This window comes from Ranitomeya imitator, chromosome 7 (assembly GCF_032444005.1).
Source record: "Ranitomeya imitator isolate aRanImi1 chromosome 7, aRanImi1.pri, whole genome shotgun sequence".
Lineage (NCBI taxonomy): Eukaryota > Metazoa > Chordata > Amphibia > Anura > Dendrobatidae > Ranitomeya > Ranitomeya imitator.
In genome coordinates, this window is record NC_091288.1 from 91,036,948 (window position 1) to 91,062,884 (window position 25,937).

At 48.1% G+C, this 25,937-nt stretch overlaps 2 protein-coding genes across 4 annotated transcripts in view; one reads left to right on the forward strand and one right to left on the reverse strand.

The window, feature by feature from the left end:
• Positions 1-25,937, reverse strand: part of RAPH1 (Ras association (RalGDS/AF-6) and pleckstrin homology domains 1) — a 191,589-nt gene that overhangs the window by 92,537 nt on the left and 73,115 nt on the right. The window lies entirely within an intron of this gene.
• On the forward strand, positions 12,627-13,448 carry LOC138646100 (sperm acrosomal protein FSA-ACR.1-like). Its single transcript, XM_069735564.1, has one exon. It carries the CDS (start codon positions 12,627-12,629, stop codon positions 13,446-13,448), a length of 822 nt encoding a protein of 273 aa, XP_069591665.1.

Sequence of the window (25,937 nt, forward strand, 5' to 3'; positions counted from 1 at the left end):
GGGTCCAAAAGTCAAGAAGGGCGTACAATACCCAATACTGTGCTACTTTTTCTGCTGGGTAATGCATATTTCAGGAGATGTAGTGTGAACATATCGTTTTGCAGTCACTTTAAAATGAACACGGTCCTACACATTGCCCGTATATCAACTTAAGCTCCGGCTCATTTCTTTAGTTTTGCTGTAGTTTCTTGTACAAACAAGGGCGCGTCTCCCCCATTTTGGAGCCAGGCATTTCATCTACAGTTGAAATCAGAAGGTTACATACACTATATGAAAAGACACATCTGCATGTTTTTTCAATATCTGACATGAAATCAGAATAAACCTTTCCCGTTTGAGGTCAGTTAGGATTACCATAATTATGACTATTTGCCAAATGTCACCATAATGAGAGAGAATGTTTTAAATAATTTTTATTACTTATTATACGATGGGAAATTGGGAACCAATGAAGGGATTTGCAGAGGGGAGAACTGGAGAAGTATTGAGGAGAAAGATGAATTAGTCGGGCAGCAGAGTTAAGGATGGACTGGAGAGGTGCGAGAGTGTTAGAGGGTAGGCCACATAAAAGGATGTTGCAGTGGTCAAGGCAGGAGATGATGAGGGCATGCACAAGCATTTTAGTAGAGTGAGGGGTGAGGAAAGGACGGATTCTGGAAATATTTTTGAGCTGGAGGTGACAGGAGGTGAAGAGAGCTTGGATGTGCAGTTTGAAGGACAGAGCAGAGTCAAGGGTTACCCCGAGGCAGCAGATTCCCAGTACAGGGGAAAACATCCTGTCATTTATTGTGATAGAAAGATAGATCAGGTAGGGAAGATGCGTGAGATGGAGGAAAGATAAGTTCAGATTTGTCCACACTGAGCTTGAAGAGGCGAGAGGAGAAGGAGGAGGATATGGCTGATAGACACTTTGGGATTCTGGACATCAGAGAGGTGACATCTGGGCCAGAGAGGTAGATCTGAGCGTCATCAGCGTATAGGTTGTACTGGAAGCCATAGGACTTCATGAGTTGTCCCAGGCCAAGGGTATAGATAAAGAAGAGTAGGGGTCCTAGGACAGAGCCTAGAGGAGCTCCAACTGAGAGAGGGTGGGGTGAGGAGGTAATGTGGGAGTGTGAGATGTTAAATGTGTGGTTGGAAAGGTACGAGGAGATCCAGGATAGAGAGAGGATTTGCAGTAGGAGACAATGGTCAACTGTGTTGAAGAGAGAGGACAGGTCTAGAGGGAGGAGTATGGAGAATTGTCTGTTAGCTTTGGTTGTAAATAAGTTGTTAGTAATTTTGGTCAGGTCAGTTTCAGTGGAATGATGGGGACAGAAGCCAGACTGTAGGTTGTCGAAGAGCAAGTTAGATGAGAGGTGGGAGGAAAGCCCAGAGTGGATGTGCTGCTCAGGAAGTTTGGAAGCAAATGGAAGCAGCGATATAGAGCGATAGCTGGACATAGCCGTCGGGTCGAGGGGTGGCTTTTTGAGGATAGGCATGATTGTTGCAGAATAAGGGAAGGTACCACAACTTAGTGATAGGTTGAAGAGATGGGTTGGGGACGGGATGCGTGTGGTTGTGAGGTTGATAAGGAGGTGGGATGGGTTAAAGTGCACAAATGGTGAGGTGTGATTTGGAGAGGAGATCAGTAAGCGCTCCTTCAGTGATGTCGAAGAGGGAGGTTATGGGGAAGGGTATTGGTTTGGTATACAAAGGGGTTGTGGTCGTTGACCAATAAAGTCTTCCCTTGTTTGGTCGATCTTATTTTTGAAGCGTGTGGCAAAGTCATCACCAGAGATGAGGGAGGTTGGAGGGTGCAGTGGGGGGCGGAGAAGGGAGTTAAAAGTGTTGAATAACTGTTTGGGGTTGTAGGATAAGGAAGATATGAGGGTTGTGAAGTAGGCCTGTTTAGCCGAGGTGAGAGCCGTTCTGAATGAGAGTGTTGCCTCTTTGAAATCGATGAAGTTATCGTGCGAATGTGTTTTCTTCCAACGCCGCTCCGCACCTCTGGAACTTGCCGAAGCGTTTTAGTGAGGTTATTGTGCCAGGGTTGACTACTGATTTGTCGCACTCTGCCATTCACGAGAGGGGTGACCCAGTCAATAGCAGATGCGAGAGTGGCATTGTAGGAAGCAGTGGCGCTGTGTCGTTGAGTAAAGATATGGATGCCAGTGCTAGAATAGAGTCAGAGCATGTGAGTGTCTAGATGTCCGAGATTCCTGCATGGGTGCGCATGTTGCTGGACAAGGGTGACAGGTGAGGAGGACAGGGATGAGAAAGTGAGTAAATAGTGGTCAGATAGGGGGAAAGGAGAGGTTGTGAGGATAGATAGTAAGCAGAGACAGATGAAGATAGGATCTAATGTACCGGTATGTCCATAATATTTATATGTACTGTTTTCTATTTACTACAGGATATATGCAGGGTACATGCTCATTTTCTTGCCTTATAAAATGTAAAACTATGGTACATATTCACAAGAGGACTGTCAAAACCGATATAAAATTAGTAGGTCTCAAAACAGTACAATGATGTTAGAGCTCTATGGGGCAAATTATGGACCCTACAACACCACATCCACCTAACTGCTGGACTGCCACAGGGCTCATTCTTCCCAGGTCCAGTGCAGAGTCCGCACGCACGCACGCACACACACACGCACGCCCGTGTCCGTTATTGTCTGTACAGCTGAAGTCATGTCATGCAGCCAGTCCGTGAGCCTGGTGACTTAGAGCGGCTTGCGTCCTTTGTTAAAAAACACGTTAAAGTGTTATAATGACATATTGTGCTGTATTCCTCACATCTTGCAGCAATAAAGAGTCGTGGAGAGATTTCATATAACAGTCCCACATGTGTTTGGGCTCTGGCAGATCTTTGGGAAGAACGGATCCATCATGACGCGTTTCCTGGGTGCTCTGCCAGAGAAATAAAGCAGCTAATTGTTTTATTAAGAAGCCTAATGCAGTGCTTGACTGTGTAATGCAGGATAGTAAAATCGCTAAGGATGCCCGTGTCATCGGGTTTCTAAAACTTGCCTCAGACACGACTATAAATCATGTCCACTTACTCCAGAGAACTCCCACTACAACATAATAAGGCCCCAACCAGTTGAATAGAAGCCCCCTATACAGCAAATATCCCTCCAGGAGAATGTGTCAGGGGGATTAGGAAAAGCCATTAAGGAAACTGGATTATTCCTAAATGTTTGTCATTTACGAGCCATTACTCACGTTAGTGCCATATTGATTACTTTGTAGGGCTGGCATCTTGCAGACAGTGGCCATTTATAGAACACCATATTTCTTGGCTGACACAGACAAGTCAGAATAGGAGAAATCACTGTATAACAGGAATAGCAAACCTCGGCTGTCGCCAATATAAAGTGAGGAATCTGTGCCCCCCGGGCGTCACTTACTGGAGAGAAGTCTCTACCATTGTGTTATAATTAGAGCGGGTCAGTTACCTAAAGAAGACACTGCTTACACGCTACTGATACACTGATGCTGGGGGCAATTCTTCATCCAACTACCCCAGGACCACCACCTACCCTGCATATCATGGCTGACATCAGCTTCTCTTACCAGAATGTGCTTTTTAAAGTGAAGACTCTGTTTTGTGATCATTTAGACACACTAGATATTAAAGGGATATTTGTCATCATGTCTTTTTTGCCACCCAATCTGAGATGTTCAGACAGAGACCCCAATTGCAGCGATGTGTCACCTACTGGGCTGTCTGCTGTAGTTGTGATAAAATTACAGCAGGAATTACTAGAAAACAAGTTAACCTACTGCCAGATATTCATGAGCTCTGCATAAACTGTTCCCAATAATGATTGGCATCTTTCTGCCTATGCACAGTGTACACAGAAAGCTGCCAATCACTGGCGTGTGGGTTATGCAGGGCTCAGCACTCAGAGAACTGCTGGAGCTGCAGCACAGAAAACTGGGATTCTATCAATAATGCAGCAAGGAGCCCAGTAAGTGACAGATTGCTGTAATCAGGGTCTCTGTCCCTACCTTATGTTGCTCTCATATGGGTTAGCAAAAACATGGCAACAGATTCCATTTAAAGCATTTTCTTAAGCCATTTAATACCAAAAAGTAACATGAATTCTTCCATTCATCTACTTGATGACATGTAGCAAGGATACAACTGCACAATCCACTCCAGATCACTGGTAAGGACAAGTTCACATGCTACGTAAGGCTTCTTTCACAGAGTGACCTGAAGTACGGTAATTTGTGAAATCCATAGCATTTGCGGATGGCATTCACAGCAGAACAGAGCATGTTGTAATGAAGAGCATTCAGGAGCAGATTACTACAATGAAATGTCAGAATCCCGCTTTATGAAAGGAAGTAATTTTAATCTTCCTGTATTTGGAGAGGCCATCGAGTCAAAACGCTTCCTGTTTCCATTCTCTTGGGAAAAGTCATCCATGGAATTGATGCGTGAGAAAAGAACGAGAAGTCAAAAAATATGATTTGTAGAATTCAGATTCCGTAAATGTGCTGGAAATCTATATACATCTGCTCCATCACCGACCAGAACGTCTGTATGTAATACGGATACGAAAACATGGCAACTATGTGAAACCCTGTGTATAAAGGGAACCTGACTGCCCGATCTATGGGCAACAAGCATCAGGCACCGGCTGCATCATCTCAGTCCCGTATGTTCGACTCAAATGCTGCGGCATTTCTGGGAAAAATCTACTGTACATTAAGGCCTCATTAACACATTTATTTATTATGCATTGCTTATATGGCGCTGTCATATTCCATAGCTCTTTACATACATTATTATTGCTGTCCCCATTGGGGCTCACAATCTAAACTCCCCATCAGTATGTCTCTGGAGCGTCAGAGGAAATAGAAGGAAACTCACAGGAACACGGGGAGAACATACAAACTCCTTGCAGATGTGGTCCTTGGTGGAATTTGAACCCAGGACCCCAGAGCTGGAAGGCCGCAGTGCTAATCACTGAGCCACCGTGCTGCCTACACGTCAGTATTTTGCATCAGTGTTTGTATGCCAAAATCAGAACTTACAGAGAAAAACTAAAGTTTGAAACCTGACCCATGTTGTATGTTTTGCAGACACTCCTGGTCATAGCAGACAAACACTGGTGAAATACTGATCACAAATACCAATGTGTAAAGGAGGCATTAAACGTTACAGGGGTGAAGCCGTCCTGGAGGCTCCTCGGGTAAGTGGGCGCCTGGCAGCTCGTCCCCACCGGTGACTGACAGGTCATACACGCTCCTAGGGTGAGTGGGCGCCTGGCAGCTCGTCCCCACCGGTGACTGACAGGTCATACACGCTCCTAGGGTGAGTGGGCGCCTGGCAGCTCGTCCCCACCGGAGACTGACAGGTCATACACGCTCCTAGGGTGAGTGGGCGCCTGGCAGCTCGTCCCCACCGGTGACTGACAGGTCATACACGCTCCTCGGGTAAGTGGGCGCCTGGCAGCTCGTCCCCACCGGTGACTGACAGGTCATACACGCTCCTAGGGTGAGTGGGCGCCTGGCAGCTCGTCCCCACCGGAGACTGACAGGTCATACACTCTCCTCAGGTGAGTAGGCGCCTGGCAGCTCGTCCCCACCGGTGACTGACAGGTCATACACGCTCCTAGGGTGAGTGGGCGCTTGGCAGCTCGTCCCCACCGGTGACTGACAGGTCACACACGCTCCTTGGGTAAGTGGGCGCCTGGCAGCTCGTCCCCACCGGAGACTGACAGGTCACACACGCTCCTTGGGTAAGTGGGCGCCTGGCAGCTCGTCCCCACCGGTGACTGACAGGTCATACACGCTCCTTGGGTAAGTGGGCGCCTGGCAGCTCGTCCCCACCGGTGACTGACAGGTCACACACGCTCCTTGGGTAAGTGGGCGCCTGGCAGCTCGTCCCCACCGGTGACTGACAGGTCATACACGCTCCTCGGGTAAGTGGGCGCCTGGCAGCTCGTCCCCACCGGAGACTGACAGGTCACACACGCTCCTTGGGTAAGTGGGCGCCTGGCAGCTCGTCCCCACCGGTGACTGACAGCCAGGTCATACACGCTCCTCGGGTGAGTGGGAGCCTGGCAGCTCGTCCCCACCGGTGACTGACAGGTCATACACGCTCTTCGGGTGAGTGGGAGCCTGGCAGCTCGTCCCCACCGGTGACTGACAGGTCATACACGCTCTTCGGGTGAGTGGGAGCCTGGCAGCTCGTCCCCACCGGTGACTGACAGGTCACACACTCCTCAGGTAAGTGGGCGCCTGGCAGCTTGTCCCCACCGGTGACTGACAGGTCATACACGCGCACAGGAAGGGACCTGTCCCTGCACTGGAGGAGGTGGGGATTAGCGAGCTCCGGCCTTTACAAAGTCTCTCATGCGGCTTTAAAAGTATGTTTTTCTCCGACATGCCGCAGCGTTTCAGAGGAAACATACCTATATATCTAATCATTAAAAGGCAGTTCCCCAATACTATGTGTCCATCCTAGTTACAGTGTTATAAGGGCACCAGGGTAATACTAACACTTGAAATAGAGGCCACCTAGTCTGAAAGCACAATGTGAAGAAAGAGACCTGAAGTCCAGCGATCCGTCACTTACTGCAGTTCTGATAAAAATCACTGCTTTACTAGTCCTGTATTAATAACCTCCTGCTGATATACCTCCTGCCATGCAATCCTCCATATTCATGAGCTCCAAATAACCCCGCCCCCACCACGGAAAGGCAGCTTTCTGCCTATGCACAGTGTACACAGAAAGCTGACAATCAGTGGTGTGGGTGGGGTTACACAAGGCTCACTACTCAGAGAACTGCTAGATCTGCAACAGAGAAAGCAGCCCAGTAAGTGACACATCGCTGGAATCAGGTCCTGTGCCCCTAAATCATGCTGCTCTCAGATGGGGGAGCAAAGACCTAGTGACAGGTTCCCTTTAATGCAGCTGAGCCTAGGTTATTGGGTATTGAACACATTCCAGCCATGTTGCTGCACGCGACAAGTAAATCAGTGACCCCCGGTACGTGTTTTCATCTAACAATGCAACAAAATCTCTGGCATTTTCTAGTATTCTAAGCTCCTGTTAAAAAACATTCCTGCTGCAAAAATAAATATATAAATAAAGCTTTTCTGCTCCATTGTCTGTTGCCATAGTAACCGCCAGGTCTCATTCTCTATATGGATTAACCCTGAAAAGCCAAGTGACTCAGGAAAGAAATCACTTGCAGAAAGGCCAGGACGCCAGATGTAGCTGCAGCAGCATCACTTGTGACGTTGCCGTAGCGACAGGATAACCGGCCATTGCTTCTGCTTCTCTGTCGCTGACTGTTGGATGAAGATGTAGGAACCTCTGGCTCCCTATCCAACCTTGGCAGCCATGCTGTAGCCAAATGGGCCAAGTACCTAAATACCGACAGACAAGGCAAAAACAGACTTACAGAGAACCAGTCACATCCTAAAACCCTATTAACCTGTATGTATGGGGTTAATCTGCAGGTTAGCAGCGTTCCGTAGCTGCCCGGCCACCACGTTGTAAGCCTGGCTACAGGGAAGAAATGGACTTTACTCCTCCCGGCAGCCTCCGTCTGTCAGGCAGTGTCGGGGTGCGGTTACAGCCGGTGCTCACTACCACTGAGCGGTGACTGCACCACTCCTCCGACTGTCAGGCAGTGTCAGGACACGGTTACAGCCGGTGCTCACTACCACTGAGCGGTGACTGCAGCACTCCTCCGACTGTCAGGCAGTGTCAGGACTCGGTTACAGACGATGCTCACAACCACTGAGCAGTGACTGCAGCACTCCTCCGACTGTCAGGCAGTGTCAGGACACGGTTACAGCCGATGCTCACTACCACTGAGCGGTGACTGCAGCACTCCTCCGACTGTCAGGCAGTGTCAGGACGCGGTTACAGCCGATGCTCACTACCACTGAGCGGTGACTGCAGCACTCCTCCGACTGTCAGGCAGTGTCAGGGTGTGGTTACAGCCGCTGCTCACTACCACTGAGCGGTGACTGCAGCACTCCTCCGACTGTCAGGCAGTGTCGGAGCGTGGGCAGCACGGTGGCGCAGTGGATAGCACAGCAGCCTTGCAGCGCTGGAGTCCTGGGTTCAAACCCCACCAAAGACAACATCTGCAAAGAGTTTGTATGTTCTCTCCGTGTTTGCGTGGGTTTCCTCCGGGTACTCCGGTTTCCTCCCACATTCCAAAGACATACTGATAGGGAATTTAGATTGTGAGCCCCAACAGGGACAGTGATGATAATGTGTGCAAAACTGTAAAGCGCTGCGTAATATGTTAGCGCTATATAAAAATAAAGATTATTATTATTATTATTATTATTATTACAGCCGCTGCTCACTACCACTGAGCGGTGACTGCAGCACTCCTCCATCTGTCAGGCAGCGTCGGGTGCGGTTACAAACGCTGCTCACTACCACTGAGCGGTGAGTGCAGCACTCCTCCATCTGTCAGGCAGCGTCGGGTGCGGTTACAAACACTGCTCACTACCACTGAGCGGTGAGTGCAGCACTCCTCCATCAATCCAGCAGTGTCGGGGCGTGGTTACAGCCGCTGATCACTACCACTGAGCGGTGACTGCAGCACTCCTCTGTCTGCCAGGCAGTGTCGGGACACGGTTACAGCCGGTGCTCACTACCACTGAGCGGTGACTGTAGCACTCCTCCGTCTGTTAGGCAGTGTCGGGGTACGGTTACAGCCGCTGCTCACAACCACTGAGCGGTGACTGCAGCACTCCTCCGACTGTCAGGCAGTGTCAGGGCGCGGTTACAGCCGATGCTCACTACCACTGAGTGGTGACTGCAGCACCCCTCCGTCTGTCAGGCAGTGTCAGCGCGTGGTTACAGCCGGTGCTCACAACCACTGAGCGGTGACTGCAGCACCCCTCCGACTGTCAGGCAGTGTCAGGGCGCGGTTACAGCCGATGCTCACTACCACTGAGCGGTGACTGCAGCACCCCTCCGACTGTCAGGCAGTGTCAGGGCGCGGTTACAGCCGATGCTCACTACCACTGAGCGGTGACTGCAGCACCCCTCCGACTGTCAGGCAGTGTCAGGGCGCGGTTACAGCCGATGCTCACTACCACTGAGCGGTGACTGCAGCACTCCTCCGTCTGTCAGGCAGTGTCGGGGTGCGGTTACAGCCGGTGCTCACTACCACTGAGCGGTGACTGCACCACTCCTCCGACTGTCAGGCAGTGTCAGGACACGGTTACAGCCGATGCTCACTACCACTGAGCGATAACTGCAGCACTCCTCCGACTGTCAGGCAGTGTCAGGACTCGGTTACAGCCGATGCTCACAACCACTGAGCAGTGACTGCAGCACTCCTCCGACTGTCAGGCAGTGTCAGGACACGGTTACAGCCGATGCTCACTACCACTGAGCGGTGACTGCAGCACTCCTCCGACTGTCAGGCAGTGTCAGGACGCGGTTACAGCCGATGCTCACTACCACTGAGCGGTGACTGCAGCACTCCTCCGACTGTCAGGCAGTGTCAGGACGCGGTTACAGCCGATGCTCACTACCACTGAGCGGTGACTGCAGCACTCCTCCGACTGTCAGGCAGTGTCAGGACTCGGTTACAGCCGGTGCTCACTACCACTGAGCGGTGACTGCAGCACTCCTCCGACTGTCAGGCAGTGTCAGGGTGTGGTTACAGCCGCTGCTCACTACCACTGAGCGGTGACTGCAGCACTCCTCCGACTGTCAGGCAGTGTCGGAGCGTGGGCAGCACGGTGGCGCAGTGGATAGCACAGCAGCCTTGCAGCGCTGGAGTCCTGGGTTCAAACCCCACCAAAGACAACATCTGCAAAGAGTTTGTATGTTCTCTCCGTGTTTGCGTGGGTTTCCTCCGGGTACTCCGGTTTCCTCCCACATTCCAAAGACATACGGATAGGGAATTTAGATTGTGAGCCCCAACAGGGACAGTGATGATAATGTGTGCAAAACTGTAAAGCGCTGCGTAATATGTTAGCGCTATATAAAAATAAAGATTATTATTATTATTATTATTATTACAGCCGCTGCTCACTACCACTGAGCGGTGACTGCAGCACTCCTCCATCTGTCAGGCAGCGTCGGGTGCGGTTACAAACGCTGCTCACTACCACTGAGCGGTGAGTGCAGCACTCCTCCATCTGTCAGGCAGCGTCGGGTGCGGTTACAAACACTGCTCACTACCACTGAGCGGTGAGTGCAGCACTCCTCCATCAATCCAGCAGTGTCGGGGCGTGGTTACAGCCGCTGATCACTACCACTGAGCGGTGACTGCAGCACTCCTCTGTCTGCCAGGCAGTGTCGGGACACGGTTACAGCCGGTGCTCACTACCACTGAGCGGTGACTGTAGCACTCCTCCGTCTGTTAGGCAGTGTCGGGGTACGGTTACAGCCGCTGCTCACAACCACTGAGCGGTGACTGCAGCACTCCTCCGACTGTCAGGCAGTGTCAGGGCGCGGTTACAGCCGATGCTCACTACCACTGAGTGGTGACTGCAGCACCCCTCCGTCTGTCAGGCAGTGTCAGCGCGTGGTTACAGCCGGTGCTCACAACCACTGAGCGGTGACTGCAGCACCCCTCCGACTGTCAGGCAGTGTCAGGGCGCGGTTACAGCCGATGCTCACTACCACTGAGCGGTGACTGCAGCACCCCTCCGACTGTCAGGCAGTGTCAGGGCGCGGTTACAGCCGATGCTCACTACCACTGAGCGGTGACTGCAGCACTCGTCCGTCTGTCAGGCAGTGTCAGGGCGCGGTTACAGCCGATGCTCACTACCACTGAGCGGTGACTGCAGCACCCCTCCGTCTGTCAGGCAGTGTCAGGGCACGGTTACAGCCACTGCTCACTACCACTGAGCGGTGACTGCAGCACCCCTCCGACTGTCAGGCAGTGTCAGGGCGCGGTTACAGCCGATGCTCACTACCACTGAGCGGTGACTGCAGCACCCCTCCGACTGTCAGGCAGTGTCAGGGCGCGGTTACAGCCGATGCTCACTACCACTGAGCGGTGACTGCAGCACCCCTCCGTCTGTCAGGCAGTGTCAGGGCACGGTTACAGCCACTGCTCACTACCACTGAGCGGTGACTGCAGCATCCCTCCGACTGTCAGGCAGTGTCAGGGCGCGGTTACAGCCGATGCTCACTACCACTGAGCGGTGACTGCAGCACCCCTCCGACTGTCAGGCAGTGTCAGGGCGCGGTTACAGCCGATGCTCACTACCACTGAGCGGTGACTGCAGCACCCCTCCGACTGTCAGGCAGTGTCAGGGCGCGGTTACAGCCGATGCTCACTACCACTGAGCGGTGACTGCAGCACCCCTCCGACTGTCAGGCAGTGTCAGGGCGCGGTTACAGCCGATGCTCACTACCACTGAGCGGTGACTGCAGCACCGGCCGCACCTCCAGTTTTTTCACTGACATTTTCTCCAACATTAGAAACACTGATGGTAAAGATAGGCACAAGGACCAAACCCGATCGGATGAAAACTGCTGATGACACTTGGCTGGTTTTCTTTGTGTTTGTGAGAAATCACGGATGTGTGAATGAGGGCTAACAGCATCCTACACAGAACTTTTTTTTTTTTCTCACAAGCAGAAAATAAATGTTATTCATCATTTTCATGGACCAGATTTTCAGCCATTTTTGGACAATATGTCCAGCAGTGTAACATCCATTTTTCTCAAATGCAAAGAGAAAAAAAAGTATTATTTCTCCTACTTTATCAACAACACAGGTTGCTTCCAAGTACTATCCATTTTTCTCTTCACTTGAATGGGTGAGTTCTATATGCAAAGCATGAAAGAAAAAAAAAAATCAAAAACTGACTTAACAGATTGCAAAAAACTAAAAATAAAAAAAACAGGCAGTCATGTGAACATGCCCATATACAATGGGTGCTTGTTCTACCTGTGAAAATGCAGATGGAGAACGGAGAGAAAAGCAGCTGTTTGAGAATGAATGGATATTTTTGCTAGGTGCTATAGATTCTCCTTCCATCCCCCTGATAAGTACACCAGGTAAGGAGATATGGCGTCTCAATATGGGCACCAAGGCTGATTTCACAAGTACCTGAAGGATGGATCGTGCTTGGCCTGCGATGCCCGCTCTCACTGGTAGCTCTTCTACATAGGCAGAAGTAGGGCGGGTACCCGCGGGCAGGAGACCTGCAGGTTGGCACAGTGCTGTGGCACGTACTAACCCTATTATTTTCATCACTCCTTTCCCTAATGTTCTGCAGTTAGTAAATTTTGCTTGGAGGTTATGGAGCAACAACCACATTCAGCGACCTTGGCTCCCCACATATCTGCATATTTAGAATAACTAGGAACTGCTAAATAACATCATCCTCTGGAGTTTTGCGGCCAAACGTAAGGTTATGAACCTCAAAGAATTCTTTTTGCACAAGGAAAGAAAATGTAAAAAAAAAAAAGAATAGGAAATGGTTTGCAGCTGTTTGAATAAACACAACTAAACATTAATACAAGTCGTCATCCCAGATACACCTTGTGAGCTCAGGGAGGAGGAATACCAGGCCTTAAAAACTATTATGCTGCAACTTCAGTGTCCCTTCTTTCCCCTTTATTCAATTTTTCAATGCAAAACCTGATGTATAACTACAGAGGCAGCTATACTGATGGAGACGACAGAAGCTGATAGGAGCAGAGAGTGCACAGAGCAGGTGAATTCTACACTTAGAATAGCAGCCCAGCAAGAGAAGGGGACGGGGCCCGCAGCACAGCAAGAGAAGGGGACGGGGCCCGCAGCACAGCAAGAGAAGGGGACGGGGCCCGCAGCACAGCAAGAGAAGGGAACGGGGCCCGCAGCACAGCAAGAGAAGGGGACGGGGCCTGCAGCACAGCAAGAGAAGGGGACGGGGCCCGCAGCCCAGCAAGAGAAGGGGACGGGGCCCGCAGCACAGCAAGAGAAGGGGACGGGGCCCGCAGCACAGCAAGAGAAGGGGACGGGGCCCGCAGCACAGCAAGAGAAGGGGACGGGGCCCGCAGCCCAGCAAGAGAAGGGAACGGGGCCCGCAGCACAGCAAGAGAAGGGGACGGGGCCCGCAGCACAGCAAGAGAAGGGGACGGGGCCCGCAGCAAAGCAAGAGAAGGGGACGGGGCCCGCAGCACAGCAAGAGAAGGGGACGGGGCCCGCAGCACAGCAAGAGAAGGGGACGGGGCCCGCAGCACAGCAGGAGAAGGGGACGGGGCCCGCAGCACAGCAAGAGAAGGGGACGGGGCCCGCAGCACAGCAAGAGAAGGGGACGGGGCCCGCAGCACAGCAAGAGAAGGGGACGGGGCCCGCAGCACAGCAAGAGAAGGGGACGGGGCCCGCAGCACAGCAAGAGAAGGGGACGGGGCCCGCAGCACAGCAAGAGAAGGGGACGGGGCCCGCAGCACAGCAAGAGAAGGGGACGGGGCCCGCAGCACAGCAAGAGAAGGGGACAACTAAACATTAATACAAGTCGTCATCCCAGATACACCTTGTGAGCTCAGGGAGGAGGAATACCAGGACTTAAAAACTATTATGCTGCAACTTCAGTGTCCCTTCTTTCCCCTTTATTCAATTTTTCAATGCAAAACCTGATGTATAACTACAGAGGCAGCTATACTGATGGAGACGACAGAAGCTGATAGGAGCAGAGAGTGCACAGAGCAGGTGAATTCTACACTTAGAATAGCAGCCCAGCAAGAGAAGGGGACGGGGCCCGCAGCACAGCAAGAGAAGGGGACGGGGCCCGCAGCACAGCAGGAGAAGGGGACGGGGCCCGCAGCACAGCAAGAGAAGGGGACGGGGCCCGCAGCACAGCAAGAGAAGGGGACGGGGCCCGCAGCACAGCAAGAGAAGGGGACGGGGCCCGCAGCACAGCAAGAGAAGGGGACGGGGCCCGCAGCACAGCAAGAGAAGGGGACGGGGCCCGCAGCACAGCAAGAGAAGGGGACGGGGCCCGCAGCACAGCAAGAGAAGGGGACGGGGCCCGCAGCACAGCAAGAGAAGGGGACAACTAAACATTAATACAAGTCGTCATCCCAGATACACCTTGTGAGCTCAGGGAGGAGGAATACCAGGACTTAAAAACTATTATGCTGCAACTTCAGTGTCCCTTCTTTCCCCTTTATTCAATTTTTCAATGCAAAACCTGATGTATAACTACAGAGGCAGCTATACTGATGGAGACGACAGAAGCTGATAGGAGCAGAGAGTGCACAGAGCAGGTGAATTCTACACTTAGAATAGCAGCACAGCAAGAGAAGGGGACGGGGCCCGCAGCACAGCAAGAGAAGGGGACGGGGCCCACAGCACAGCAAGAGAAGGGGATGGGGCCCGCAGCACAGCAGGAGAAGGGGACGGGGCCCGCAGCACAGCAAGAGAAGGGGACGGGGCCCACAGCACAGCAAGAGAAGGGGACAGGGCCCACAGCACAGCAGAAGGGGTCCGCAGCACAGCAGGGGAAGGGGCCCGCAGCACAGCAGGGGAAGGGGCCCGCAGCACAGCAGGGGAAGGGGCCCGCAGCACAGCAGGGGAAGGGGCCCGCAGCACAGCCGTTGGAAGGGGCCCGCAGCACAGCAGGGGAAGGGGCCCGCAGCACAGCAGGAGAAGTGGACAGCAGCACTGAGGAGAAGGAGACGGGGCCTGCAGCACAAGGGGACGGGGCCTGCGGTCCAGCAGGATAACGGGACTGGAGCACTGAGGTGAAGCGAGTGCTGCTGGAAAAGGTGCAGCTGAATGCACCATGAAGCAGATAGAGGTGGGAAAAAAAACACATGAAAGAAACAATATGATGGGCTTAGTCTGTACATGAACAATAATGTGATTTTGGAAATGACCTTTAAATGCAGACTTTTAGATCATTCCAGATGATGCTGAATATTGACAATTTGTCTGCCATTAGTTGTTGTTCCTAATCCCGTGAAGTCCAAGATGACTCAAAGGCTTACATTCATTCTAGATTCTAGGACTTATCATCTCTAATCCACAGCTCACAGGAGCCAAAAACTGTACGATGAATATTGTTATTCTACTGATGGATAAAATGACTATTCGTATTTTTCTCACAAACAGAAAGATTTACGGTAGCTTATCTCCATAACCATAGTTAAAATGAGAGGGGGAAAAAAACAACAAATTTACAGAAGGAACATGAGCCATTTATTACAGGATGTGCTTCCTATGACGGTCCCAAGGATCTGTGCCCTGTGGAGTAATCAGGGGCAGGAGCAGGCATTGCAGTGTGCTGTCCATGGGATTCAGCAGCAGGAAGCGCGAGGCTTTGTCACTGTGCACATGTGCAAGTCTGCGTGTGCTATTTATAATGTATTGGGAGGAAGTAGCCCAAGCTATAGTTATTATTGCAAGCGCTACTTGGAAGCAAGAAAACAGTCTGGTGCAGCTGCATCCGTTGCCAAAGACAAAAAAATAATATGCAGTTTCTATCCAAGACGGGTTTGATGCACTTCACAATCAGCCATAATAATAATAATAATAATTTTATTTATATAGCGCCAACATATTCCGCAGCGCTTTACAAATTATAGAGGGGACTTGTACAGACAATAGACATTACAGCATAACAGAAATACAGTTCAAAACAGATACCAGGAGGAGTGAGGGCCCTGCTCGCAAGCTTACAAACTATGGGGAAAAGGGGAGACACGAGAGGTGGATGGTAACAATTGCTTTAGTTGTTCGGACCAGCTATAGTGTAAGGCTCAGGCTCATGTTTTTCTCTGCCATTTTTAGCAGACCACAAAACCAAAAGGCATCTAAAAAGTGCTGGAGCCTACAACAAAATATAGAAGTACATGAGACCGGAAAAGGGAGATGTATATCTTCTGGCCAAGACTTCGTTCCCTCTGCATTTTTTCTTTAAGTGTGGACTGTGACCCTAGCATCTGTTCTTCATTATTGTGGAGGCTTCCAGGAACTCATTAATCTGCTCCATGATAAACATGCTGTTGGCTCCAGAGTTGAGGCTTCAGCAACCAGAAGATCGGAGTTTGGTGTCGTAAGACTTGGAGCATTTGCAGTAAAACCATGGTATCATAATATTGTTTGATGTTGGATGTATGCAAAATCCAGCAGCTCCCACCTGCCTTTGCGTGGACTGTAAAATGACATAATATATCTTCGAGTCCCATGGAAAAATTTGCTTATAGCTTCACCAGAGATGACTAGGATAGGAACTCGAGTAGCAATCCTAAAAGTCAATATCAACTCTTTATACAAGGACCTTGCCACAAAACCTGGGATAAGAAGCCAAAACAAACTCCATTGGTAGACGTGTTTCGGGGTGTTTGCCCCTCATCAGAGCAAAGAAGGAGAACTGATTTGGCTGAGTGAGCGGATTCTGACAGGTGACCGAAGGTGCAAAGCCAAAGGATGCTTCAAAGCCATGAAAAAACGTATTGAGTGCAAATGCCAAACAGCCTAGCGATAGGAGTTTTAAGAATAATTTGCTCATTAATATGTGCTCACAGAGCAAAATAATAATGTTCTTGTTATTTAAACTCTGTAATATTTTGTTAATCAAGTATTCACATGTGATTGGATGGTCGTGGTTTTAAAATGTTTTCCCATTATTCCTATGACTATGGGCGCTAGAAACACATCAGTGTGAAATATTCTAATATTTTATTTCCTCCACACAAGAGTCAGGTTATTTGTCCTCCAATTATCTGGATATTCGTCCAAATCAAACACAACACTGGAATATAAAGTATGTTAAAGCAGGTTCCTTCACACAATTTCATATCCAGTGTTTATTAGATCATTTCCTTATTTGAACTGGTTTGTAACTAATAAAAGGTATTATACCTAGGGCTGCCAAGTAGCACATACACCAAGAAATAACAGTAAGGCGTCAAGATGCCAGCACTTGATATCCGCCAACGTGGCAGCCCTTGGGGGTTCAGCCCTGGAGCCTGGTCTCATTTCTGGGCAATGTGTGGGTCCTTGAAATCACCGACAGGAAACATATGTACAAAACAGTACGTAAGCCTGGTAGGATTTGGAATTTGGTTGCCTAAAGCATCCCAATACCACCCTATAATAAAGGTCTTGGGCAAGGGGTGCAAACTAGCAAGGCACCAAATAAACTGGCTACAATCATTGCATTTCTGGCATAATGGATAATACTCAAAGTGCTGCCGATGTATCCAGAAGGCACAGTGTCCCTAAAAGTAGCTCCTAGATACACCTGGCTGTTCCGGCGTGCCACTGACAAGGGGGCACAATTTTGTTGAGGGTTAGATATTCTATGGGTGACTTAATAACAACATAAAGAAAACAATGAGGCTAAAAAAAAATGAAAGATTTGCAACAATTTTTTTTATCATAACCATGAAATAGAAGCAAAACACTCAAACTGATATCACTGATATAGAAATGAACTTCCATCATTAGTTATTAAGAAAAAAAGTTCAACAAATAAGCAAAACAAACCGGAAGCCCTACACTATGCCCGAGATCATTGATTACAGCGACATTTTCCGGTTTACTTGGCCTAATACCAGAAGTGAGCGCACAGACTGGCAGGATGGTCATTCCTGGTATGTGACTGTTCCTTTTATGCCGTCTTCTATTTCGAGCCTGTATTGTATTGTATGCAGTCACAGTCCGGATGGCCATTACCAGCCGCTAGCCGAGCCCGGCCCTAAGAGCGGAGCCCAGCTTCCCATAATGCAGCAGGAAACTAAGGCCCGCGTCACCAAAGCCATTACATCAATCCTTTCAAAAGTCGCAAAATTTGGGACCAATGAAGAGTTGTGAAAAAAAATTACAACTTTTACAGTTTTCAAGCCGATTTCGTCCAGTTCTTCCAAAATGGACGCAGTTGAGGTGTGACAGGGGCATTGTGCCATAACTGGTCTGATTTATAACAAGCTGTGGGGTTTCTTATGCCCGGGATCTTACTCCGGTCCAGATGGGAGTAAGGATTCTTGCACAGAGCGCAGACCACTTGTCAGCATGCGCCGGAGTCCAACATGCCCCTTCATCAAGAACATCGCCGGTCTTAATCAATCAGGGCTCAAGCGTCCATGAACCAAGCCGAATCGTTAGCGGCCGAACCACTGCAGAGGTCACTGCAAAATCTACACGGGTAACATGTCAGATTCACCACGGATTTTGTTGTTGCAGAATTATCACAGACTTCGATTGCCCCTCACATCATCAATTTACATCTGCAATGTGCACAATAGATTTGTTACTGAATTACACTGGAAATTTGCAACTAGAATCCACAGAAAACTCCACAGTTCCTTACCAATGGTGAGCCTGCAAGAAATGCTGGAGAAGTACAGCGCTGGAGACTACACAATTGGGAATATAGATACCGGTACATATAGTATATATACATACACATAGAGTACATTCATATTCATATATTCATATATATATTCCGGTAGTTTATTTTACAATAGTTCATAATCTTAGACACTGATGCAGTGTTGAAAGAAAAATATGCAAAATTTAATCCAAAGCAAAAAAAATCTTTTTTAGCAAAATGTAACTTGAAGCATATTCTCCAAGTCCTGAACATATGATTAGAGGGAAAGGCTGACTCAGATGCTGCAATGTCAGGCGGGTTCATAAACCTGTAATTACATCAATCTGAGACAGTATTTCTCAAGAGTTCTTCAGAGAAACCCGGAGATGGTGAGGACGGGTCTTTTCCTTGGTATGGAACAGATTATCAGGAGATTACCAGTATGTTCCCTGCAGGAATACTATACGATCACTGAGGAGGCCGTACGCCTTAGGTGGGTTCTGCCACCAGTAATCTGTCTCGGAAGGATTGGGCAACTGTAATGTGTCTGGAGCTTTCAGGGGAACATGCATGACAGATTTCGGAGAAAGGAGGAGCACACTGTCCCGATTTCAACATGACCGATCCTTGTGATGTTTGCAGTTGTCAAATTATAAAGTCGGCTTCAGTTTAAACATACAGAAAGTCATCCTTTAGGCTTCACATTGCTTTATCCCCTAGGTGACATCTAGTGTATGTAAGCATGTGTGAAGTAGGTGTATGGAACAGGGGCAGGAGTTTAGCACATTGCATACACTGCAGATGTCGGCTGCGTCATACAGCTAGCACTTAGTGATGAGCAAACGTGCTTGGATGTTTGGTAACACTCGAGCATGCTCAGATAGCACATGTATCTTCGGCGTGCTCGAAAAATATGTCTCGCAGCCGTCAGGCAATTCCTGCATGTGTTATGGCTGACTAACAGGTCACTTCCATTGACAAGATCCTTTCAATTTCCTCTGAAGAAATAATTTTGGCTGCAGTAGTCATATGACGCCTCTCCTCAGAAGAGCATGGACAGGGACTGGAGGGAAACATGGTCAGAGGTGAATTGTACATTCACACTGAAGGCATCAAAACTTTGAATTAACACATGTGGAATTATATACTTAACAAAAAAGTGTGAAACAACTGAAATTATGTCTTATATTCTAGGTTCTTCAAAGTAGCCACCTTTTGCTTTGATGACTGATTTGCATTGGCATTCTCTTGATGAGCTTCAAGAGGTAGTCACCGGGAATGGTCTCACTTCACAGGTGTGCCCTGTCAGGTTTAATAAGTGGGATTTCTTGCCTTATAAATGGTGTTGTGACCATCAGTTGTGTTGTGCAGAAGTCTGGTGGATACACAGCTGATAGTCCTACTGAATAGACTATTAGAATTTGTATTATGGCAGGAAAAAAGCAGCTAAGTAAAGAAAAATGAGTGGCCATCATTACTTTAAGAAATGAAGGTCAGTCAGTCCGAAAAATTGGGAAAACTTTGAAAGTGTCCCCAAGTGCAGGGGCAAAAACCATCAAGCGCTACAAAGAAACTGGCTCACATGAGGACAGTCCCAGGAAAGGAAGACCAAGAGTCACCTCTGCTTCTGAGGATAAGTTTATCCAAGTCCCCAGCCTCAGAAATCGCAGGCTAACAGCAGCTCAGATTAGAGACCAGGTCAATGCCACACAGAGTTCTAGCAGCAGACACATCTCTACAACAACCGTTAAGAGGAGACTTTGTGCAGCAGGCCTTAATGGTAAAATAGCTGCTAGGAAACCACTGCTAAGGACAGGCAACAAGCAGAAGAGAATTGTTTGGGCTAAAGAACACAAGGAATGGACATTAGACCAGTGGAAATCTGTGCCTTGGTCTGATGAGTCCAAATTTGAGATCTTTGGTTCCAACCACAGAAAAGGTGAACGGATGGACTCTACATGCCTGGTTCCCACCATGAAACATGGAGGAGGAGGTGTGATGGTGTGGGGGTGCTTTGCTGGTGACACTGTTGGGGATTTATTCAAAATTGAAGGCATACTGAACCAGCATGGCTACAGCATCTTGCAGCGGCATGCTATTCCATCCGGTTTGCGTTTACTTGGACCATGATTTATTTTTCAACAGGAAAATGACCCCAAACACACCTCCAGGCTGTGTAAGGGCTATTTGACCAAGAGGGAGAGTGATGGGGTGCTACACCAGATGAGCTGGCCTCCACAGTCACCAGACCTGAACCCAATAGAGATGGTTTGGGGTGAGCTGGACCGCAGAGTGAAAGCAAAAGGGCCAACAAGTGCTAAGCATCTCTGGGAACTCCTTCAAGATTGTTGGAAGACCATTTCCAGTGACTACCTCTTGAAACTCATCAAGGGAATGCCAAGAGTGTGCAAAGCAGTCATCAAAGCAAAAGGTGGCTAATTTGAAGAACCTAGAATATAAGACATAATTTCAGTTGTTTCACACTTTTTTGTAAAATATATAATTCCACATGTGTTAATTCATAGTTTTGATGCCTTCAGTGTGAATTTACAATTTCATAGTCATGAAAATACAGAAAAATCTTTAAATAAGAAGGTGTGTTCAAACTTTTGGTCTGTACTGTACACGGTACTCGAGATTTCCCGAGCACACTCGGGTGTCTTTCAAGTATTTGTAAGTACTCGGGAGATTTAGTTTTCATCGCCGCAGCTGAATGATTTACATCTGTTAGCCAGCATAAGTACATGTGGGGGTTGCCTGGTTGCTAGGGAATCCCCACATGTAATCAAGCTGGCTAGTAGCTGTAAATCATTCAGCTGCGGCAAAAAAAACTAAATCTCCGAGCACTAAAAAATACTTGGAGGACACCCGAGCGTGCTCGGGAAATTTCGAATAACGAGTATATTCGCTCATCACTGATAAGTATCCTACAGATAAAATGTAGCCTGTAGAGAGGTGGACTTTTCTTTTTGCCATGACTGTACTAAAGCAGCACAATGAACCAGTTCTACTTGGAAATCTGTAAAACATACCAGAACAGTCTATCTCTGGAGATGGTGACCATCAGGGCTGATGAGAACTTTCTACAGGGATAGTGCTCTTTCTAATGCAGTAATTTAAGGGTGGACAAATAGGAAAAAAAACCACACCTCTCCATGTAGTTAATAAAAGGAAATGGTCATATCCCCAAACACAATTAACCAGCCAATATGGGGTTAATGCCTTACAACAGCAACTACAATAAAGGTAATTGATCATTAGGATCTATGTAGATCTGCTGGGAATGACAGGCTGTGAGCTCTCTATGGGGCTGTTCGCTTAGTCAGACACGTTTTACAAACAATCTATGCCTGAAATAAGGGTACAAACGCACCCATATATAATACACATATATCCCACCATTAAAATGTGCCCTTGTAGCATGTCTGATAGCAAGCGGAAAATTGTTTATATGAACCTGCCTAAATATTAATGTTTAGCCGTGTATTACTGAGGTTAGTAAATCATCTGGCTGCGTCTCCTTATAGGGCTGTACATTGTATAACACGCGGAACGAACGTCATATAAACATGGCATCCACAAATGCTTCTCACAGAGATGGTTACATCTGATAAGTATGGTCTCCGAATCGTCTTTGAAGGTTTGCTTTTTCCATATCCTTCACAAGACCTTGTCTGAGAAATACAAACTTCACAGACAGAAAAAACAACATCTATGTATTGGACAGCTACTGCAACAGTGTGTGTCCCACGCGCTAGTACGCCGCACACACACACTTGTATGTCCCGCACACACACACACTTGTATGTCCCGCACACACACACACTTGTATGTCCCGCACACACACACACTTGTATGTCCCGCGCGCGCACACACACACTTGTATGTCCCACGCACACACACACACACACTTGTATGTCCCGCACACACAAACACTTGTATGTCCCGCGCACACGCACACACACACACTTGTATGTCCCGCGCGCACACACACACACACTTGTATGTCCCGCACACACACACACTTGTATGTCCCACACACACACACACTTGTATGTCCCGCACACACACACACTTGTATGTCCCACACACACACACACTTGTATGTCCCACGCACACACACACTTGTATGTCCCACGCACACACACACACTTGTATGTCCCGCACACACAAACACTTGTATGTCCCGCACACACACACACTTGTATGTCCCGCGCACACGCACACACACACACACACTTGTATGTCCCGCGCGCGCACACACACACACTTGTATGTCCCGCGCGCACACACACTTGTATGTCCCATGCACACACACACACTTTGAATTACATGTATATACACACACATTTAAAAGAAGTTTTCCACTACTTTAGCAATGATGACCTATGCTAAGGATAGGACATCAATGTCTGATTGTCCGGGGTCCGATCAGCTGTTGATTGGCGGGGGTGCCGGGTATCGGACTCTAGCCGATGATACATTGATGACCTATCCTAAGGATACGCAGTCAATGTAAAAGTAGTGGACAACCCCTCTAATGAATAACAAATTTTCATTAGGTCATTCATTCATCCTTATGTTTATAGTCCTTTTACTAGGCACTGCTCCTAGTAGCCAGTTTCCTACTCCACACTGATGAGGGGCAAATACCCCGAAACAGCTGTCTGTGGATGGATACCATGTTTTGGCATAGGTGGTTTTCCTTTTTGGATGCTGCCCTTCCCGTGGTTGTTCCTTCCCGGTGAAAGACCCGGCTATTTATTGCTTGCGTTGAGAAACACGTGATGGTGTCTCCGCGGCTTTTCTACATGCATTAACAAAATTTAGTGAGTGCTTCTTTAATTAATATGGTTCAAGGCATGTTCATCAGTTGCTATTAATTTTACCGATTCCTTGCAAAATATTTATGAATCCCAATAAATCCCTTTAATACGGGAATACAACGACATATTGACAATTAAAACACTCCAGAATGCTACGTAAGACTTTTCGGCATCTGTAGTTCAGTTAATGCTCAAGAACAATGTTCACACTTTCAACATGTAAGAAATGCAAAGACACCTTGGCGGTAATCAGTGTGAAATGTATGAAGGCAGGGGCACATTACACGCTGCATATTATTACACCTTTTTTTTCCTATGTAGTAACAATAAGCAATGGAAGAAAAAAAAAAAGATGAGGAAGACAAGCAGAGATGGAAAGAATGAAAATGTATCTGATTTTTAGTAGTTTTAATAAATGTGTAAAAAAATTATAACCTTTAGGCTATGTGCACACGTTCAGGATTTTTTGCGTGTTTTCTTTTTTGCGTTTTTTCAGCCGTTTTCCGTGGGGAAAACGCTTAAAAAACGCATACATAAGCATCCCATCATTTTTAATGCATTCTGCAATTTTTGTGCACATGATGCGTTTTTTTTTCCGCCAAAAAACACATCGCGGTAAAAAATGCAGCATGTTCATTAATTTTGCGGATTTTTCACGTTTTTCCCACAATTTAATACATTAGGAAGCTCTGGGAAAAAACGAGTCAAAAACGCACAAAAAAACGTGTCAAAAACGCGGAAACTGCATGCGGATTTCCTGCAAATAAAGTCCGGTTTTGTTCAGGAAAATTCTGCAGAAAATCCTGACGTGTGTACGTAGCCTTATAGTGATCTGAACTGTGAAAAGAAAATGCTGGAGATAAAAATAAATGCACAAGAAATATGGATATGATCGCAGAACAGAAGAAAAGATGCACAGATACACGACAGTGGTGAACAAACAAGATTGGATACATAATTGCGAAATCCATACATTATAATTAGTGATGAGCGAATATACTCGTTACTCGAGATTTCCCGATTTCACGCTCGGAGAATTAAGGTACCTTCACACATAACGATATCGTTAACGATATCGTTGCTTTTTGTGACGTAGCAACGATATCGTTAATGAAATCGTTATGTGTGACAGCGACCAACGATCAGGCCCCTGCTGGGAGATCGTTGGTCGCTGAACAAAGTCCAGAACTTTATTTCGTCGCTGGATCTCCCGCTGACATCGCTGGATCGGCGTGTGTGACACCGATCCAGCGATGTCTTCACTGGTAACCAGGGTAAACATCGGGTAACTAAGCGCAGGGCCACGCTTAGTAACCCGATGTTTACCCTGGTTACCAGCGTAAAAGTAAAAAAAAAAAAAAAACACTACATACTTACCTACCGCTGTCTGTCCCCGGCGCTCAACTTCTCTGCACTCCTCCTGTACTGTCTGTGAGCGTCGGTCAGCCGGAAAGCAGAGCGGTGACGTCACCGCTCTGCTTTCCGGCCGCTGTGCTCACAGCCAGTACAGGAGGAGTGCAGAGAAGCAGAGCGCCGGGGACAGACAGCAGTAGGTAAGTATGTACTGTTTGTTTTTTTTACTTTTACGCTGGTAACCAGGGTAAACATCGGGTTACTAAGCGCGGCCCTGCGCTTAGTAACCCAATGTTTACCCTGGTTACCGGCATCGTTGGTCACTGGAGAGCGGTCTGTGTGACAGCTCTCCAGCGACCAAACAGCGACGCTGCAGCGATCCGGATCGTTGTCGGTATCGCTGCAGCGTCGCTTAATGTGAAGGGGCCTTTAGTTTTCCTCACCGCAGCTGAATGATTTACATCTGTTAGTCAGCTTGATTACATGTGGGGGTTCCCTAACAACCAGGCAACCCCCACACGTACTTATGCTGGCTAACATGTAAATCATTCAGCTGCGGTGAGGAAAACTAATTCTCCGAGCACTAAAAAATACTTGGAGGACACCGGAGCGTGCTCGGGAAATCTCGAGTAACGAGTATATTCGCTCATCACTAATTATAATATTTATACTCCATGTATATGATCAGGGCTTCCCAAGGTGGAATTTTTTGTTTTCCATGATCACCATGTTAAAAAAAACAAAAAAAAACAAAAACAGAACCCACAACTACTTGGCAGATTTGCCGACTGCTGAATCACGTGCACATACAAAACACAACGGAGGCTGCACCAATTCAACTAGATTCTCTCTCAATGCTATAATAATAAATAATAATGCAAGTTTAATGAACATTTGGCCACAGGCAGCAACATTGTAAGCGAGAGATTGCATAGCTGTGAGCAGTAGCCTGACAGACAGCCATACCGGCAGAGGGCACATTCTTCACCTGTCCGCACATGAACGCCTCCTTCTATGGAAATTCAGATTTCAGCCCAGTGAAGTCGAGCTTGTGTTCACCTCGAATTTTGAGACGGTTGCAAAATATGCTCCAGGCATAAAAAATGCAACCGCTGCAGCTCAAAAATGTCATAAAAGGAGGAGGCAGTGGAAGAAAATGGCAGCATAAACTCCTCATCATGCTACAATGTATCAGCGTAAGGTGGAGCCACTTGGACAGATCCCAACTTTCATCATGGCACAATATATCCCATAATAGGATCTAGACCAGTGTTTCCCAACCTCCAGTCCTCAGGGCTCATCAGCAGATCATCTTTCAGGATTTCCTTAGCATTGCACAGGCGTGAGAGCCGGCGGAAGTTGCCGATGCGTTGATAATAATTCCATCACTTGTGCAATACGAATGAAATTCTGAAAACATGATCGGTTGGGGGCCCTGAGGAGGTTTTTCTTATGTAAATGAGCTTCTAAGATTTATTGGTGGGACGTTGCTCTCTCCAAG